The 18415-nt window shown below is 39.7% G+C and overlaps 1 protein-coding gene across 5 annotated transcripts in view; it reads right to left on the reverse strand.

Moving 5' to 3' along the window:
• Nucleotides 1-13400: 13400 nt before the first annotated feature.
• LOC137341644 (protein PHTF2-like) overlaps nucleotides 13401-18415 on the reverse strand; it is an 82377-nt gene continuing 77362 nt past the window's right edge. For all 5 annotated transcript variants that reach the window (XM_068004972.1, XM_068004971.1, XM_068004968.1 and 2 more), the window contains 2 exons: nucleotides 16630-16755; nucleotides 13401-14297 (listed from right to left, as the gene is read on the reverse strand). In XM_068004972.1, coding sequence (XP_067861073.1) covers nucleotides 14277-14297; nucleotides 16630-16755 — 147 coding nt within the window. In that variant the 3' untranslated portion in view covers nucleotides 13401-14276. The remainder of the gene's footprint in view (nucleotides 14298-16629; nucleotides 16756-18415) is intronic.

The following is an 18415-nucleotide window of genomic DNA, read 5'->3' on the forward strand; positions in this document are numbered from 1 at the left end:
GGATTTATTTTATTTTTTGTTTCAGAAGATAAAGAAGCACAGAAGTATCAATCATATAATACAGTTGTATATTTATAGTAGATATCCTTCCACTTAACTCTTCAAGTGCATAAAATAATAAAAGGATCGCAACTCTAAGAACTAAGCCAACTCTTTGTAAATCATTTTAAAATATGATACAGCAATACTTTTATTTAATTTCTTAACCAAACTGAGAATCTCATGTAGCAGTTATTAACGGACAGAGCGTAAATTGTTATACTTTTTAAATATAATTTAGCACAGCAAAATCTCAGCCGGAGCTAGCTTCTCTTGATACTAGCTATGTTCAATGCCATAAGTTACCGTATGGCTTAGCAAGGTTAGATTTACAGTTCATTTTTAGTGGGACTGTCAAGTAAACAGTTTTGAATATACCGGTGAATATGAGAATCCCTACGTGGTCAGTTTTCGGTAAAATATTAAAATGCCTACGTGGCAAAGAAGCAGAATGCAAAATGGTTAGAAAGGGTTAATTAGTTAGTAACTGAGATTGGTACAGGTGACCTGGCCTCCTGCTGGGCCATATGTTTGCGTAGTCAGCAGGTTTGCATGGTCTTAGCAATGTAGAGTCTTTGATGTGATTCAAGGACTGGTCTGAATGTCTCCATGTTTATGGCAGATCAATATAGGTAACGAGCTTAGCCAAAGTTGAAAGACATTCCAGGTTGGGAGATAAGGAACAGAAGGAACAGGGAAGAACATTCCAAGTTGGAAGGTGAGGAAGTATCCCCTTTGATGTCTAACAGCAACATGATCAGCACATGGACGATTTATGATTGGCCGGAAATAATGTAACCTCGCATGACAACCTGTGCCCGGCTTATGATTGGTGTTGACCCTCGTTAAGTATGTTCCAACCCTATTGATTTGTATAAAAACGTGTGGATTTCTGTATGTTTTTGTTCTTGCTCTGCCAGCATAGAGGGACTCTATCAGGAGTCCAAATCAATGCTGCAGACTAAGAACCCTGCTATTAAAGTTGTGCTGAACTTTAAAATGTATTCGACTTCAGTTTTTACTGAACCAGACTGAGGGGAAAGAATCCGGATCGTCATTTGGAGGCACGGACGGGGTCTTAACGGTCGTTCACCGAGAGTTCGCGGAGTAAGAGGCGGATTATCTCAGACATGGAGGAAGGAAATGGCGCCCCGATTTAAGTAGTCTTAATTTACTACATCGGTTTTCCTCCAATCCGTCAGTCTGACGACGAATCGTCCAATCGCTAACACTCGTGTGGCGTCCTTACAAGATTCAGGTCAGTCTGGCGAATACACAGAAATAGCAGGAAGAGGTCAGTGGTCGAATATCACTGGGGGTCAGCTCCGGCTGAGGGTCAGCGTACGTACTGAGGGAATAACTTGTAAGCGGTAGGTCAGTGGTTAATATCACTGAGGGTAGTCAGGGTTTAAGTTCCTGATGATTGGATATAAACAGGAACTATTGATAAAAACTTAGATGCCGCCAAAAAAGGCTCAGGAATTAATTTGGAAAAATAACAGTGGTACCACAGCCAAAGAACTAATTGCTTTATGGAGACAGTACTGTAAAAACAAAATATGGATAGAATTAAGTGACTAGACAAACGTTTAAAAGACAGAGACCCGAAAAAGAAAGGTTCTGTTGTTTAAGTGTACTGTCCCTTTAAAAAGCCTGTCTTGATCAGTGTTTCTTTTGTCGGTGTTGTGGGCCACGCCCCCTTCTTACTGTGTCTTGCGTGTTTTCTTCCTTTGTGTAATGTATCTGTCTTGTCGTGTGTTTAATTCTGATACTGCCGAATTAAAATTGGAGTTATTGAGGTTAAGTGACCTATTAAATTCTGGTTCTTATAAAGTGTGGGCATGTTAAATTCCAGACATGGGATCTTCAAAAAATTGGCATTTTGAATGTTTATTTTGTGATTGGCTGTGGTTTAAAAAGAGGTTAAAAATTAACGGGATAGATTAAAAAAACTATCTGGTATCACTGTGATAGGAAAAGTCGGAAAGCTGGAACAGCTCGGAGCGTTGATTATAATCACATCCACTAAAAGTATGTGAAAAAATAGTGTGCAAAAATATAGTATAAAGCAATCCACAAATGTGAGAAGTAAAAAAATCAGTCAAACCTGTGTGAAGAGAAATTTTGAAGGTGGGAACTTAATCTCAAAAGGGAGAAGGATCAAGTTACTCCTACCACAAGAGCAAGTTAATATTAACCCCTTCCATCCCAAGAAGCCAGACTGTCATGCCAAGAGCAGTTCAAACAGATAGAAATGACCCAGTCGGTTGAGAACTGTCTGAGGCTAACCATTACACAGGTGAACATGAGGTAACAATTGGTATAGGTTATATTAGTAAAATTGTCCCAATCACTCGGAAATGCCAAAGGCTACAATTGACTGAGATATAAGTTTTCACGCTACAGTGAAAAATTGATAAGAAAGGAATGTAAAACAAATCATATGAAAAGGAAGCATAGGTTAGACAATTGGAAGTCCATTACTTGAGCTATGTACTGACACAGGGTACTAAACACCTATCAGTTTTACCCTGCCACAGTATGATAAGGAAGTTTTGACAAGTTCTGGGGCTATTCAATTTTATTTGAAATTAATAGTAGAATACAAGATCTGACCAAAGAGGGGAGACCTTCCCTGACAAATTATATAACTCGCATTGAGAATGCTAAGAAAACTCAACAATTAGATCAACACCTCCTAACTCAAGTGTTAAAACAAAGAGCGACATGGAATGAAGGTGGACATCGTAAAATGAGATAGGCAAATATGGAGACGTAAAGATCTGTGATAAGTGATACAGCAACTGCCTTTGCCTCCGTTGTTAACACCATTGATTTGACAACATTAGATCAAAAGGTCAGAGATTTAGGGTCTCGCATTAAAGATATATTAAAAGATAAATGAAAATACAGATAAGGAATTGTCTGAGGATCAAATGCTGACCATATATTTGCAAAGGATAGCTACAGTGCTAGAAACACATGCCCAAACCATTAATAAATTAATGAAAGAGGAATATAACGTATCTTAGCAGGCGGCTGCTAATGATATCTGCTTAATGTGGTTACATCTTGAAAACACAGAGATTAGGACTTGGAGTTAGAAATTCCAGTCTGCAGCCCTGCGTACATCTGTATGTGGGAGAGACGGTGTTTATTTCAGACAGGCTGCGTGCTTCAGAGAGAGAGAGACTAGGCAATTTCTCTCTCCTGTTTTGTTTTCTAAATTTGTTTTGGGTATAGGGATTATTCCTTTGGATAAATAAATGAAGATTTGACAAATTAATCACTTGGGCTCTCAAGAAGAGCCGCAATGGATTTTCTGTGTTTCTTTTAAAACAGGTGACCCTGGTTTTTTTTTTGGACCACGTGAGTGTTGATGGTGCAGGATTACCAAGAGTAGTTACAAAGTTACGGTGCAACCTTTGCTGGAGAAATTTGGTGCAGGAAACGATCCAGTGGTGTTAAAGATTTAAGACTTTAGCTGCAGACATCAGCGGATACCAAATGTCACAGCGTGGTGATATCAACCTGATTCTCTTCTTTTGAAAACATTTTGATTTGTTTTGTTTTAACCTATTTGTTGTCTTCCGAGACAGAATGCTCGAGGTGGGGAGATATGGGAATTTCTCTAAAGTCATTGAATTGGGCATGATAAAAAATCAATCTGGCATAAATATACAATCTAGTGGAAGTCAGGAAAGTGTTGTTGAGAATAGTAAATTGATAGCTTTCTCGTGGAGATATTTGTGTCCTTGCCTATAATGAATAATGAGAAAACTACACTCAAAAGCCTGGCCACTACCCTGACATCGGGACCATGCAGGGGGAGATAAGCACTCTAGACACCCCTGATCTTTTTGATAAGATAACCTGAAAACCTAAGAGTGGCTACAGTGGACATAAAAGATACAACTGTATGTTGCCATCATCTGAAACGGAGATCAGGATGAAGAACATGATTACAAAGGCCTATGGCCTGGTGAGCTATTGCAACCACTCTTTAAACAAACCAGTTGCTTTTACAGGACTGAATCCTACAGGACATATGATGTGTGCCATGGAAAATGTTCGGAAATACCATGAGGAAGAAGAGACTGGCCAGCAGAAAGTTAATATCCAAGAACACTAAGCTCATTCCTATGAGATGCTGCTAGTATGCGGATATACATGAAGAAGATACATTGAAGAATGAGTCTCAGACAGGCTCAGTTACTTGACAACAGCACAACAGGAAAATGGTTAATGTGGTCCAGGCAAGTGAGAAATCCATTTAAACAAGGCACTGACACATGGTCCATAGAGAAACCAACTAATTAATGAAACAGTCAGGAAACACTGGTATCAATCAAAAGGACTGAAATTAAAGTAAAGAGGGACACAGTAATTTGGATTTCCAAAATTCAGGGTTAGGTTCCCATTAGTTAACAATAAAATTGGGAGAAACAATATTTAGAAGATATCCGTATGATGGATACAAAATTACAAAATTATGAGGGGCCCAGATAAAGTAGACAGGAAGTACCTGTTTCCCCTAGCAGAGGGTTCAAGAACTAGAGGACGTAGATTTAAGCTGATTGGCTGGAACAAAATTAGAGGGATGTGTTACTAGACATGCTGTCACTGTGTGTCCACATAGTGTTGGACACAGCCTAGAAGCACAGTGTGGGTTTAATAATACTGGTACCAATCGGGATATTAACTGTACCATGGAGGTCCTAGAGGCGGATCTAAAACCCACTTAAGTGGCATATGCCGGAGAGGGCGAATACTGTGTTACAACTAATTTGAAAACGTTTAAATATGCCAATCTAACTTGTGATATTTTAAGTCCAGAATTCTACTCCATTTCTGAAGTCCTGGTTCGGATTGGACCCGAGGAACTGGTAGAGATACACCGGCATAACCTCACCACCGTACAAGTTTCTGAGAATGTCAGAAAGGACTTAAAAGAATATCAGGACACATTTGGGTATCTGACACCCCTGTTGCCTAAATACTTGAAAGCATTGCGAATGGAGATACGCCTCTCCCAGAAGGTTTATTATAACCTACAACAGGACAATAACAACATTAAGCATGACATTGACCAAATTAAAGTCACCACCTGGTGAAATGACCTCTGGAATTTGGGACTGAATATACAGATCCATCCTTGGATTAGATTAATTTCATATGTATTAGTCGTAGTGCAGTTTGTTGTAATGTGCTTCTTGATTTTCATTGCATGTAATAAATGTAAGCAGAGGATGAAGGGTTTGGCAAAGATAGTAAAACAGAGCCTGGGTGAGAATGTCCCCATTGTCTCTGTGATTTCAACTAAGAACACATCTTAATGGTACCGGGAGTAGCACCCGCTGGGGTAAGGTGCATGTAAAAGGGAAGACAATTATAGTTTGATAGGATTATCAGATGCTCTGCCTCTCTTCCACCCGGACTGGTGGCCAACACGAAGGGAACCTGGTTAAGATGAGGTACAGCATCTAACGGGATATTGTAGGGAGAATTTGGATTAAGGGATATAATGGGGAGGGCACCAATTCACAGGTGTAAAATGGTCTGAAAGGTACCATTCAGTCTAGTTAGGCTGGAAACAAAATATAAAGCACCATAGGATATTTGACTATGTTAGCCTTTTCAAACTAACATGAATAGGTTTAGCTGACCAAGGACATTCGTAACTTACTTGAGAGATGTTTAGAAGGAGTCTGTTCCTGAGAACAGATAAAAGTACAAAGGCGTATTGATGAAACATGTCTGTGTTCCATTGGGACTTCTCTAGTTCAAGGGCTAGTCATATTCATTGTTATAATTCTTATAGTTTATTGCTTACTTAAATGTTGCTGCACTGCAGAACCTGCAGAACCAGTGAGCACCGTAATAATTGGTTATCATAAAATGATAAAAGGGGGGAATGAGAATCCCTACGTGGTCAGTTTTCGGTAAAATATTAAAATGCCTACGTGGCAAAGAAGCAGAATGCAAAATGGTTAGAAAGGGTTAATTAGTTAGTAACCGAGATTGGTACAGGTGGCCTGGCCTCCTGCTGGGCCATATGTTTGCGTAGTCAGCAGGTTTGCATGGTCTTAGCAATGTAGAGTCTTTGATGTGATTCAAGGACTGGTCTGAATGTCTCCATGTTTATGGCAGATCAATATAGGTAACGAGCTTAGCCAAAGTTGAAAGACATTCCAGGTTGGGAGATAAGGAACAGAAGGAACAGGGAAGAACATTCCAAGTTGGAAGGTGAGGAAGTATCCCCTTTGATGTCTAACAGCAACATGATCAGCACATGGACGATTTATGATTGGCCGGAAATAATGTAACCTCGCATGGCAACCTGTGCCCGGCTTATGATTGGTGTTGACCCTCGTTAAGTATGTTCCAACCCTATTGATTTGTATAAAAACGTGTGGATTTCTGTATGTTTTTGTTCTTGCTCTGCCAGCATAGAGGGACTCTATCAGGAGTCCAAATCAATGCTGCAGACTAAGAACCCTGCTATTAAAGTTGTGCTGAACTTTAAAATGTATTCGACTTCAGTTTTTACTGAACCAGACTGAGGGGAAAGAATCCGGATCGTCAAATATAAGTATGTGTGTGTGTTGGCCAGCTTTGTAGTGCTGTTTGATTCCTTCCTCTAATTTAATCCTTGCTGTTTGACTTCCTCTGTGATGTTCTGCTGTGTCAGCTTGGTTTAGTGGTAACACTGTCACTTCTGAAGCAGAAGGTTATGAGTTCAAATCCCACACCAGAACCTTGAGCACGAAATCTAGACTACAGGTTAGCACTGAAGGAGTGTTGCACTGTTGGAGCTGCCGTCTTTCAGATGCGATATTAACCGAGCCTCTGTCTATCTGTTCAGATGGATGTAAAAGATCCAAAGAAGAGCAGGGAGTTCTCCCAATCTCCTGGCCAGCATTCATCCCTCAACCAACATCACTAAAACATATTAACTGGTCATTCATTTCATTGATGTTTATGGGACCTTGCTCCATGCAAACTGCCTGAACTTGCCTGCAAAAGAGTGACTAGACTTCAAAAAAAAAATTTGTTGGCTCTGAAGTGCTTCGGAACCTCCTGGAAATGTACAAAGTGCTATTTAAATGCAAACCTTTTTTTTTCTTTCTAGAACACCAACAATCGGTCACTGTCTCTAGCTGTGGCCTTTCTTTGGTCATCGTCTTCTCATCCTGGCTAAGCTAACCTTGCATGTGTGTGCTTTTCTGCATTGTTATACTGTCCGTAATACACTCATTGTGCTCAAAACAGGAGTTATTGAAACATATATGAAGCACTTTACAAGTTTACTTCTGTCAGCTTAAGTTACCAACTTCTTAATGTTTCCTTCTTTGGCTCACTGTCCATTTTTGTCTGATTTCGCTTCTGTGAAGTTCCTTGTGGTGTGTTACAATGTTAACGGCACTATATAAAAGCAAGTTGTTGTACTGGGAGGTTCAGATGAACAGGTCCAGGACTGTCCATTGAACAATAACATGATCCAATAAACCTTCTGTTTTAAATAAATTTAAAACAGAAATAGACAGTTTCCTAGAAGTAAAGGGAATTAGGGGTTACGGGGAGCGGGCAGGAAATTGGACATGAATTTAGATTTGAGGTTAGGATCAGATCAGCCATGATCTTATTGAATGGCGGAGCAGGCTCGAGGGGCCGATTGGCCTACTCCTGCTCCTATTTCTTATGTTCTTATGTTCCACCTGATGTCCAATTTACTCAATTTCTTTTTTGTTGTTATCTACTTTTTGCCTTTAACATTTGTTTAATCATGGGTTAAACACCTATATCAAACTCGCACATCTCCCGTTCCTCCACATAGGGTGAAAGGTACAACTGCCAGTGCTAATCCTGACACTTTCTGCTTCCTTAAACAAGGGTTTTCACAAGGCAGTGTTCTAAGTGCTGTTCTGTCTATTACACAGGAAAACGGACAAAAAGAAACTAGAAACCTTGTAATATCTTCTTCATTCTTTGTTGGGAATATGCATCCCCTTCCCACCATAAGAATAGCTTGATTAGTTCTGGGTAAAACCATGTGCTATGCTTGTACACGAAAATCTTGTTATAATATTGCCAATTAGCAGAGCCACAGCCCCAAGACTTTTAACACTGCCCCCAAATAAATTATACCCAAGAGCTGGCAATGTGCAAAACAAAATGCAAAGTTGTGAAAAGCCACAATACAATGTCTTTTTAAACTGAATCAATGGAAGCAATGAAATCTCATGGGAGCAACAATGTAGTATGGTACAAGGTATTTAAAAAATGATGTGACAAGAAGCAGAAAAATATTTTCTACCAGCTAAATTTAGCCCTTCAACTGAGGACTTTCAACTGGGAATTCAGTGGGAATTAGGCGCAGAGGGGGAAGGAGGTGCTAAGTGATTTAAACCAAAGAACTATAGGCTGAGACTGAGCGGAGGATAAAGGGAGCTGAATGAAGAATCAAAACAAGGCAAGGAGGAGCGCCGAGGATAAGTCAGTAAGTATTTAGTTCATTGGTTAGTGTTTTTAGGCTTAGTGTTCTTAGTGGTTCGCATCTTCAATGGTTGGTTAGTGTTTTTTAGTGGTTAGTGTTTCAGTGTCAGATAAACAGTAAAGTGCCTTAAAGCTAAACATAAAATAATTTTAACTAACATGGTAGGACAGCTGGGGCCCATCGCATGCACATCCTGTGCCATATGGGAACTCCAGAACACTTTGTGTGTCCTAGAAAACCACGTGCAGGAAGTGCCGCCAACTGCTCGAGCTCAGAGTTTCGGAGATATGAAGATGGTGCCGGAGGACTGGAGGATTGCAAATGTTACACCCCTATTCAAAAAAGGGGAAAGGGATAAACCCGGCAAAATACAGGGCTAACATCGGTTTGGCACTTAGAAGACTATGGGCTAATAAATGAAAGTGAGCACGGATTTGTTAAAGGAAAATCATGTTTGACTAACTTGATTGAGTTGTTTGATGAAGTAATGGAGAGAGTTAATGGGAGTAGTGCGATTGATATTCTGGATGTGGACTTTCAAAAGGCATTTGATAAAGTACCACATAATAGATTTGTTAGCTAAATTATAGCCCATAGGATTACAGGGACAGTGGCAGCGTGGATGCAAAATTGGCGAGGGGTTAGAAAGCAGAGAGTAGTGGCGAACAGTTGTTTTTCATACTGGAGGGAAGTATACAGTGGTGTTCCCCAAGGGTCAGTATTAGGACCACTGCTCTGATATATATTGATAACCTGGACTTGGGTATAGGGTATAATTTCAAAATTTGCAGCTGACACGAAACTCATGAATGTAGTAAACAATGTGGAGGATAGTAACAGACTTCAGGAAGACATAGACAGACTGGTGAAATGGGCAGACACATGGTAGATGAAATTTAACGCAGAGAAGTGGGAAGTGATGCATTTTGGTAGGAAGACAAAGGACAGACATTAAAAAATAAATGGTACAATTTTAAAGGGGATTTAGGAACAGAGATACCTGGGGGGTGTACATACACAAGTCATTGAAGGTAGCAGGACAAGGTGAGAAGGCTGTTAAAAAGGCGTAAGGCATAAGGGATCCTTGCCTTTATAAATAGGCACAAAAGCCAGAAGTTATGCTAAACCTTTATAAAGCACTGGTTAGGCCTCAGCTGGAGTATTGTGTTCAATTCTGGGCACCACACTTTAGGAAGGATGTCAAGGCCTTAGAGAGGGTGCAGAAGAGATTTACTAGAATGGTACCAGGGATGAGGGACCAGTTATGTGGAGAGACTGGAGAAGCTGGAGTTGTTCTCTTAGAACAGAGAAGGTGAAGGGGCGATTTGATAGAGGTATTCAAGATCATGAACGGTTTTGATAGAGTAAATAAGGAGAAACTGTTTCCAGTGGCAGAAGGGTCGGTAACCAGAGGACACAGATTTAAGGTGATTGGCAAAAGAGCCAGAAGCGACATAAGGAAACATTTTATTACACAGCGAGTTGTAATGATCTGGACTGCACTGCCTGAAAGGGTAGTGAAAGCAGATTCAATAGTAACTTTCCAAAGGGCATATAATACTTGAAGGGAAAATATTACAAGGCTATGGGGAAAGAGCAGGGGAGTGGAATTAATTGGATAGTTCTTTCAAAGAGCAAGCACTGGCACGATGGGCCGCGTGGCCCTCCTCCTGTGCTGTACCTAATGTGATGCTATGAATCACAATGGAGTAAAATCAAAGAAAGTGATGGAAAATACCTGGTGGCACCCAAATTTCAGGCACACTGCTCTAGAGTCTGATTAGGGCCCTCGATTAAATGCTATCTCTGGGCCATGTACAGTTTCCCATTTTCATTTGGTAATTGTGCAGTGAGCCTCCCTAAACCTCTGACTCTGCACCTCTCTGTCCATCTTCAAAAAACCTTCTCAAAATCCATCTCTTCAACTTTGGCTACCCCTCCTGATCTCTTCCTTCCTCACTTGCCTTCTGTTTGCGTTACACCCATTTGTGAAATGCCTTTGGATGTTTCTTTACATTCAAGGTGCTATATAAATTGTTGTTGTTCAATACCTGTGGGGTAATTAGTTGTCAGTTGGGGATGTAGGTCAGAAGGAAACTTTTTTTGTTCGTGAGATGATGCAGGTGGAATTGATTTTGGGAAACCGATGGACTTGTTTGTCACTGACATTGATGGGTGTCACTGGCAAGGATGGCATTTATTGCCCGTCCCCAGTTGCCGAGAAGGTGGTGATGGGCCAACTTCTAAGGTTTGGTACAACCAAGTGGTTTAGGTCACTTCAGAGGGCAGTTAAGAGTTAACTACGGTGGTGGTGGGGGTGGGGTCAAAGTCACATTTAGGCCAGACTAAGACAGCAGCTTTCCTTCCCTAAGGGATATTAGTGAAGCCACTGCAGCTTCCCCCACCTTGCCCACAGACCCAAACCTTCACCCAGGCTTCAGCTGCCTCAGCCCTGAACCCATTTCTATCTAGTTTCTTTCCCATCTCCCCACATACCTGGAAATCATGTTCATGAGACTCACTTCTTACTCCCTTGACCCCATACCCACTAAATTATTGACCACCCAACATCTCTGCCTGGCCTTATGCCAGCTGACACTATCAATGGTTCCCTCACCTCAGGTACTGCTCCCCTCCCTTTCAAAGCCACCATCCCATCCTCAGAAAACCTACCATCGACATCTCTGTCCTTACCAACGACCTCCCCATCTCCGACCTCTATTGAACATGTCACCTCCCAAATACCCATCTTTCCCACAACACCACGTTTGAATCTCTCCAAATCAGGTTTCTGCTGCCCTAACCAATTGTTGATAAAATCCTTTGTGAGTGTGGTGCATTATCCATCCATGATCTCTCTGCAGCTTTTCACATGGTCAACCATACCATCCTCCTCCAACACCTCTCCTCTGTTGTGGGATTGCCCTCTTAGTTCCACACTTATCCAATCGTAGCAAGAGCATCTCCAGCAATGGCTTCTTTTCTCATCCCCCCGCCGCCCCCCAGCATCATAATCGCTGGAGTCCCCCAAGGATCTATCCTTGGCCCCCTCCTCTTCCTCATCCAATACTGCTCCTTGGTGACATCATCTGAAGACATGGGAGTCAGCTTCCACATGTTTGCTGATGACACCCAGCTCTACCTCTCCCTCACCTCTCTCATTTCCTCCATTGCCTCTGTGCTGTCAGACTGCTTGTCTGACCTCCAGTTTTGGATGAGCCACAAATTCCTCCTATTAAACATTAGGAAGACGGGTCATCGACCCTGGCCCCTGCTACAAACTCCATACACTGGCCCGTGATTCCATTCCTGGCCACTGTCTCAGCTGAACCAGACTATTCACAACCTCGGCATCCTATTCAACCCCAAGCTGAGTTTCAAACCCCGTATCTTCTCTATCACAAAGACCAACTTCCTCCACCTTCAGACTCAAATATTCCAATGCTCTCCTGGGCAGCCTCCCATTCTCCACTTAGTTAACTTCAGCTCATCCAAAACTCTGCTGCTCATATCCTGCACCACATCAAGTCCCACTCACCCATCACTAGTGTTCTTGCTGCCCTATATCAGCTTTCAGTCCCCCAAAGTCACAAGTTTAAATTTTTTGTCCTTGTGTTTAAATCTCTTTATGCCTTCGCTGTTCCTAATCTCTAACATTCCTCTGGCCTTTTGTGATTTCCCCAGTCCTTTTCATCCCACCAATGGCAGCTGTGCCTTCAGCTGCCTAGAGCCCCTGCTCTGGAATTCCCTCCCTAAAGTCCTCTGGCTCTGATTCTTAACAGTCATCCCTATGACCAAGCTTTTGGTCACCCTCCTCCTTTGGCTCAGTGTCCATTTAAAAAAAAATTAGGCCTCTGAAGGACCTTGGGACATTTTTCTACCTTAAAAGCAGTATATAAATGCAAACGTGAACACGCACCATAACCTCTCCAAAAGGGATTATGTTGTGTCTCCACTTTAAAAAGTAGCAATTAATACAACATATTTAAGTTTTAAAAGTAACATGCAGTGAGTATAATTTAAATATAAGTACTACTTTAAGATTTACTGTAATTAAGGAAAATAACCAGTTTTTAAAAAAGTGTCTATTCTAGATTATTTCAGAATGGTTGGATCCCAATGAAAAATTATGATAAAGGCACATTTGATGCGAGGGAGAAATGATGAGTGTGAACTTTGTGTATGAACACGTCTCCTGCTGTCTATACATAATATAACTTGGAGTTGCAGTCTTTTTCTGCATCTATTTTGTTTTTTTTAAAAGTACAGTAAAATTATTATATAAGGGCCAAGTTTTCTGGTCTTCCCCTCTTGTAGTCTCAGCACTACACATACCAAATTCCAATGGAGATGATGGACAGGCATCCTGCTGTCTGGGCTCTGCCTAGCCCATCACTAGGTGATGCGCAAGTGACCTAGGCTTACATATGTCTGTCCCCAGGGACATGCCTGAACTCCACTCAATAGCTTGATAAACAGCACAGATGAGACCAGTGGCAGTGGGGGTGTGAACCTGTGTCTTACACTCAGTGCTCTGGAATTTGTGTGTTTATTCCACAAGTTGCACAAATGTAGAAATGTTCTTTGGTTCAGTACATCTTAATTTTTCTTAAATTTATAAAGACGAATGTTGTAATCATTTTTACAAAGGTTATACAAAAAGTGTGTCAGTTTTGAAAGATGAAAAGGTATTTGGGTGCTTGTGACTTCAGATCCAAACAGGTTTGACTTGCATTAAATATAAAATATTGATTATACTCAACGAGTCATTAACTGGTTCCTATTTAAACTTCTTGCCATAAAAGAAGTGAACAATATTCAAATAAATAGAAAATGCTAAATTTCAGACACAATTAGAGAGAACTTTGCACAGTCAGTCATAGTAACTTTATTCCTTCAAAAGTAAATGCCAGTCAGTCAGTTATATCCCTGCTGGTAAGAAACCCTGATGTCAATTGTAAGTACCAACCATAATCAGTGTGGAATTGTTTACCAGACAAAATGTTCAGTGTGAAATTGCTGCAATTACTTTGTCTACCTAGTACAACTTGTCCATTTCTATACTGCACTGAAAACATAAGGTTTAAATGTATCCAAAGGCATACAATGAAAAGTACCACTTTTAGTTTTAGGTAACAGATCAAATATGTCCTTAAAGCTGTAATAATACATTCTTTTACCCATCAAAATGCACTTCAATCATTATTAAACATACCACTCTATCTAAATTAAAAAAACAAAAAAGATTACTAGTGATCTCAGAGCTAGGTTTCACTTCCATACTAAAAAAAAAGTCACATTAGAAAGTGCAGATGCAGAGTCAGGAGCTGTGATGACAGTCCATTGTTTGAATAAATACATTTCTTGCTAGTTTTAAAGTTGCTTCTATCAAAACACCTTCCACAATGGCAGGCATAAAGCTTTATTGCTGTAAATTGAATATATCAAAAGGCTTTGTTGTTTTTTCTTTGACCTGCTACATACATTTCCTGAATAAAAACTGACCAGAGTAATACTTGTAAATCAAAATAGTTTGATAACTAAAACGAGTGCAAAAAAAGTGAAACACGTAACAGATTAAATAAAATATAAATTGCACAAATGTTGCAGATGTAAGCACTTCGATATGCCAGAAGTGGAATAATCAGCTGTGGTGTCAGACGCCTGCATTAAGAGTATGTCCCGAGGGTGGATGTGATTCCCAATCGAGCGGGTCTGTTGCAATCGCTTTTACAGTTGATCAGGACTTTATCTTCCAGAGCTATAATTTAAAAGAAAAAAAAAGTGTTTTTAAAATTACTTTGTATCATAGCTGTCTTCTTATATAGCACAATTTCCTCTAACTGCTCTTGCTGCTAATCTCTCCTTCCTGGTGTGTTATTTTGTTAAATTTGTACGGGGTAATTATGCCTCAAAGTTCCAATTCTTCTGCAGTATCTTAAAGCCCATTTATACTACATAACTTCTGTGTAGTTCCAAGTTTGACTTTTTTGGCATTGTGGGGTGGAATTCAAAGCATTAGCAGCAACTCAAAAGCAGTGAATAAACCATTTTATTCACTGCTTTGTCCCCACAGTCATATATTTCATTGAGTTATGGAAATTCATCCATTAGCATGCTTGACATTGGAGGCATTAGGATGGTATAAATGGGATGTTACTCTGGCATCTGGTTTACACCATGTGCAAATCCCATAAAATAGACTGATATACACTGCAGATGATTACTGTGAATGCAGTTTCCTTGCTTCTATAGCCATCTTTACAATGCAGTTGTAAATTTATACACGGACTTCAAGGGTTAAGTTACGAGGGGAGATTACACAAATTGGGGTTGTATTCTCTAGAGTTTAGAAGGTTAAGGGGTGATCTGATCAAAGTTTATAAGATATTAAGGGGAACAGATAGGGTGGATAGAGAGAAACTATTTCCACTGGTTGGGGATTCTAGGAGTAGGGGGCAAAGTCTAAAAATTAGAGCCAGACCTTTCAGGAGCGAGATTAGAAAACATTTCTACACACAAAGGGTGGTCGAAGTTTGGAACTCTCTTCTGCAAAACGGCAATTGATACTAGCTCAATTGCTAAATTTAAATGTGAGATAGATAGCTTTTTGGCAACCAAAGGTATTAAGGGATATGGGCCAAAGGCAGGTATATGGAGCTAGATCACAGATCAGCCATGATCTTATCAAATGGCGGAGCAGGCATGAGGGGCTGAATGGCCTACTCCTGTTCCTAAGTTCCTAATTTATGGTTGTTTCATAGCAAATTCTTGAGTAGAAATTATGGAATTACTTATTCCAATCCTAGTAAAGAGCAAAAATAACCAACCTCTGATACCAATTCAAAAGTGGCTGAAATGGATTTGGATTTGTATCAGCCTGGAATAAAGTGATCCTCAGAGTCCAGTGTTGCTTTGTGCTCAAAGGAAACAGCCCTACGTTTCGCACCATCTGTTAACTCACCAGATACCATTCAGTAAATGAACTGATTCAGACTACAGGTAAGTGTAAAACTCACTTACTGCAATGACTCAGGATCTAGTGGATCTGAACCCAAAGAGACTGCCTTTAAACTGAAGTGATTGTTGAAACTGAGCTAGAGTGGTCTTTAGCACAAATGAAAGATGATCTATTGGCAACCCAATATTTTATGGGTGAGAATGATCCCTACAATTATAGATAGTCTTTAACTTAACACTATGCCAATGGTGAAAGGATTAAAAACTATGCATATACATGAATTGTGTTTTGTGGTTGGCCATTCCATACCAGCCAGTAAGATTACAATTCCATTCATTAACTGTTGTTTTTCAGGCTAAATGGTCTCATCCTGAAGCAAAGATGTGTCTCATTATTTCAATAAAAAGCAAATCCTAATGAGAACACTGTCAGTTTAAAATTTAATTTGACAGGCAAATATCCTTAATATGGTTAAAAACTTTAAATGATTAGTGGCATTACAGAAATTCATTTGATAAACTATCTAAAATCAAATTACTTACATTTCAAAAACAATGGCAAGATATAGAATTTTTGTCTCACTCTGACCACACAGATACTTTCCAGTTAATTAAGTTGTTTCTCAGCACCATGCACCATTGTCTGACCAAGGGGTGGACAAGTAACCAGCCCTAGGCATCTGTCAATGAAGATCAATCACTAGTGTGTGGCAGGCAGCCATATATTGCACACTATGGCCCTGAATTTACTCGGCTTTTCTGCTGCTGCACGACTTCTTCACAGGAAATGGCCATACTGCTGACAAACGGTGGTGCAGCGGCAGAAGGTCCGAGGAAAGTCAGGGCCCATATGTTGATATATGCAGTGCACTGCACATATTATTCTATACCTGTTATATTTCAGCAAACTATACCAAATAAATGTTGATTTTAAAAAAAATCATAGATGGATTGCAAAATAGATTGTTAAAATATATACATTCAGAAAAGTGTCGTCAAGAAGCCACATAATTAAACCCAGAGCAGCAGCTAATTCTCATCACTAATTTATTACACCACAAAAAATTATGACATTAACAGAAGATAAGATGGTTGCATTGTTCCTCTGTCTTGGTCTGATACATGAAACTCACCTTTAGATTAAAGCCCAGCAGGTCACTAATAACTCCAGACACAGCCGAAAGGATCACAACCTGGGTGATGTTGTACAGCAGCGGATTCATTGTCAGTCCATATAATCTAAAAGGGGTATCCAACTCCTAAAGATAAAATGCATTTGTAGCATTACAAAAAAAGAGTTTTGAGAGACACAGCAATGTCATAAAATATCTAAAGCATTGATGGAGAAGTTCATTAAGAAATCTCACTAGACTGTATTATTTTAGGCATTTTCTGTCTACCATGTAGATTATTAAAAATCTTACTTTTATATGCACTGTCTACAAAACCGTACTACCTGTTGTCGTCATGTTTTTGTCACACTTTTGTGCCAGTTTTTTACATTATAAATTCCTATGTCCACATTTATAATGGACTGCCAATGTGAACTTGTCATGCTGTAGTTACTCTCTCCAGTCATTGGTTGCACTACAATGCCTCATTTTTATATCTCCAAGCATTTCAGTCGATATTGCAAAAAAACTCCTAAACTCCAATGTGCTCTGCTTCCCAAATTACCTCATGTTTAGCTATTTAACTATGAATAACAATATAAAATCAAAGTATTATATAAAAATAAAGACAGAATGTATGACTTTAAAATGGGGTCAGAATTATATCTGCATACCAGAGTCCAATTATCACCCATCCTCTAACCTCACTACACTTGGCCTAGACTCCCATGTGCAATGCCACAGGAGATTGATTATATATAGGATTAATAAACCGAAAGCAAATCGCAAACACCAAGGATTAAATTATTTTTTTCATTTATCCAGTGTAGAAATTAACTTTAACCTTTCAAACCAAGTACTCCTAACAATGTTCATTGTCATATGTTTTTTCAACATTATTATAGTTTTAAAGTTTTACATTTTTGGCAGACATTCTATAGGTGACTATGACTCATGTAAAACATCTAAGATCCTCTTAATATTCTACTCACTGTATAAACAGGCCATAGGTTTTGCTATGCAACAACACATACATTCCTTTCATTTATATATAAACATCTTTAGATGTTGTAAAAGTCTATGGGACAATTTTCTTTATAATGCTAATTTCACATATCTATATTATCTAACAAAAACTATGTCAAATGTCAGTGCTTAGAAATCTAAAGACAGACCATTTGTAGAAGTTAATAAATTAACTGCTAAAGTCTCAAAAACTAAATTATGTATTGCATTTTTGGCAGACATTCTATTATCTGTTATCTTCATTGTGTGCCAAAAATCTGAGGTTCGGTGCCACCGTTTGGTTAAAAGCATGTATTGCGCCAACTGCTAGGGAGAGTTCTGGAGAGTTGGCTCATGCATGATTATTACTAGGCACTTGAAGTGTCGAATCAGGAGTTGATGGTATTGATCATGCTGCGTGAGATGGAATTTGTCGATTAGCTGGTCAAAGTGTATAATCTGACCCTCGTGGAACAGGTGACCTCATATGGTGATCCTTTTTTCATGCAAGGCTATGAATCCACTAGTGGCAAGTGCTTCTGGGAGTTCACTACTGCCCCAGATTGGGGAAAGGGAGATAATACACTTGAAGGGATCTCTAGGTTGAGAGGATTAGAGAGACAATTGAGTGCTTCTGAGCTCCTGTCAGTCTTTTTTTTTTTTACTGTGCAGGGTGGTTGGTAAGGAGACCATGGTCTCCCTTCCCAGGCATTTTTTTTGCTAAGCTAAAGATCATTGTCTCTGCGTCATGAGGAGAAATCTTCCACTCCACTTGTCTTATCCTTTTTCAGCATCTAAGGGG

This window comes from Heptranchias perlo, chromosome 24 (genome assembly GCF_035084215.1).
Source record: "Heptranchias perlo isolate sHepPer1 chromosome 24, sHepPer1.hap1, whole genome shotgun sequence".
Lineage (NCBI taxonomy): Eukaryota > Metazoa > Chordata > Chondrichthyes > Hexanchiformes > Hexanchidae > Heptranchias > Heptranchias perlo.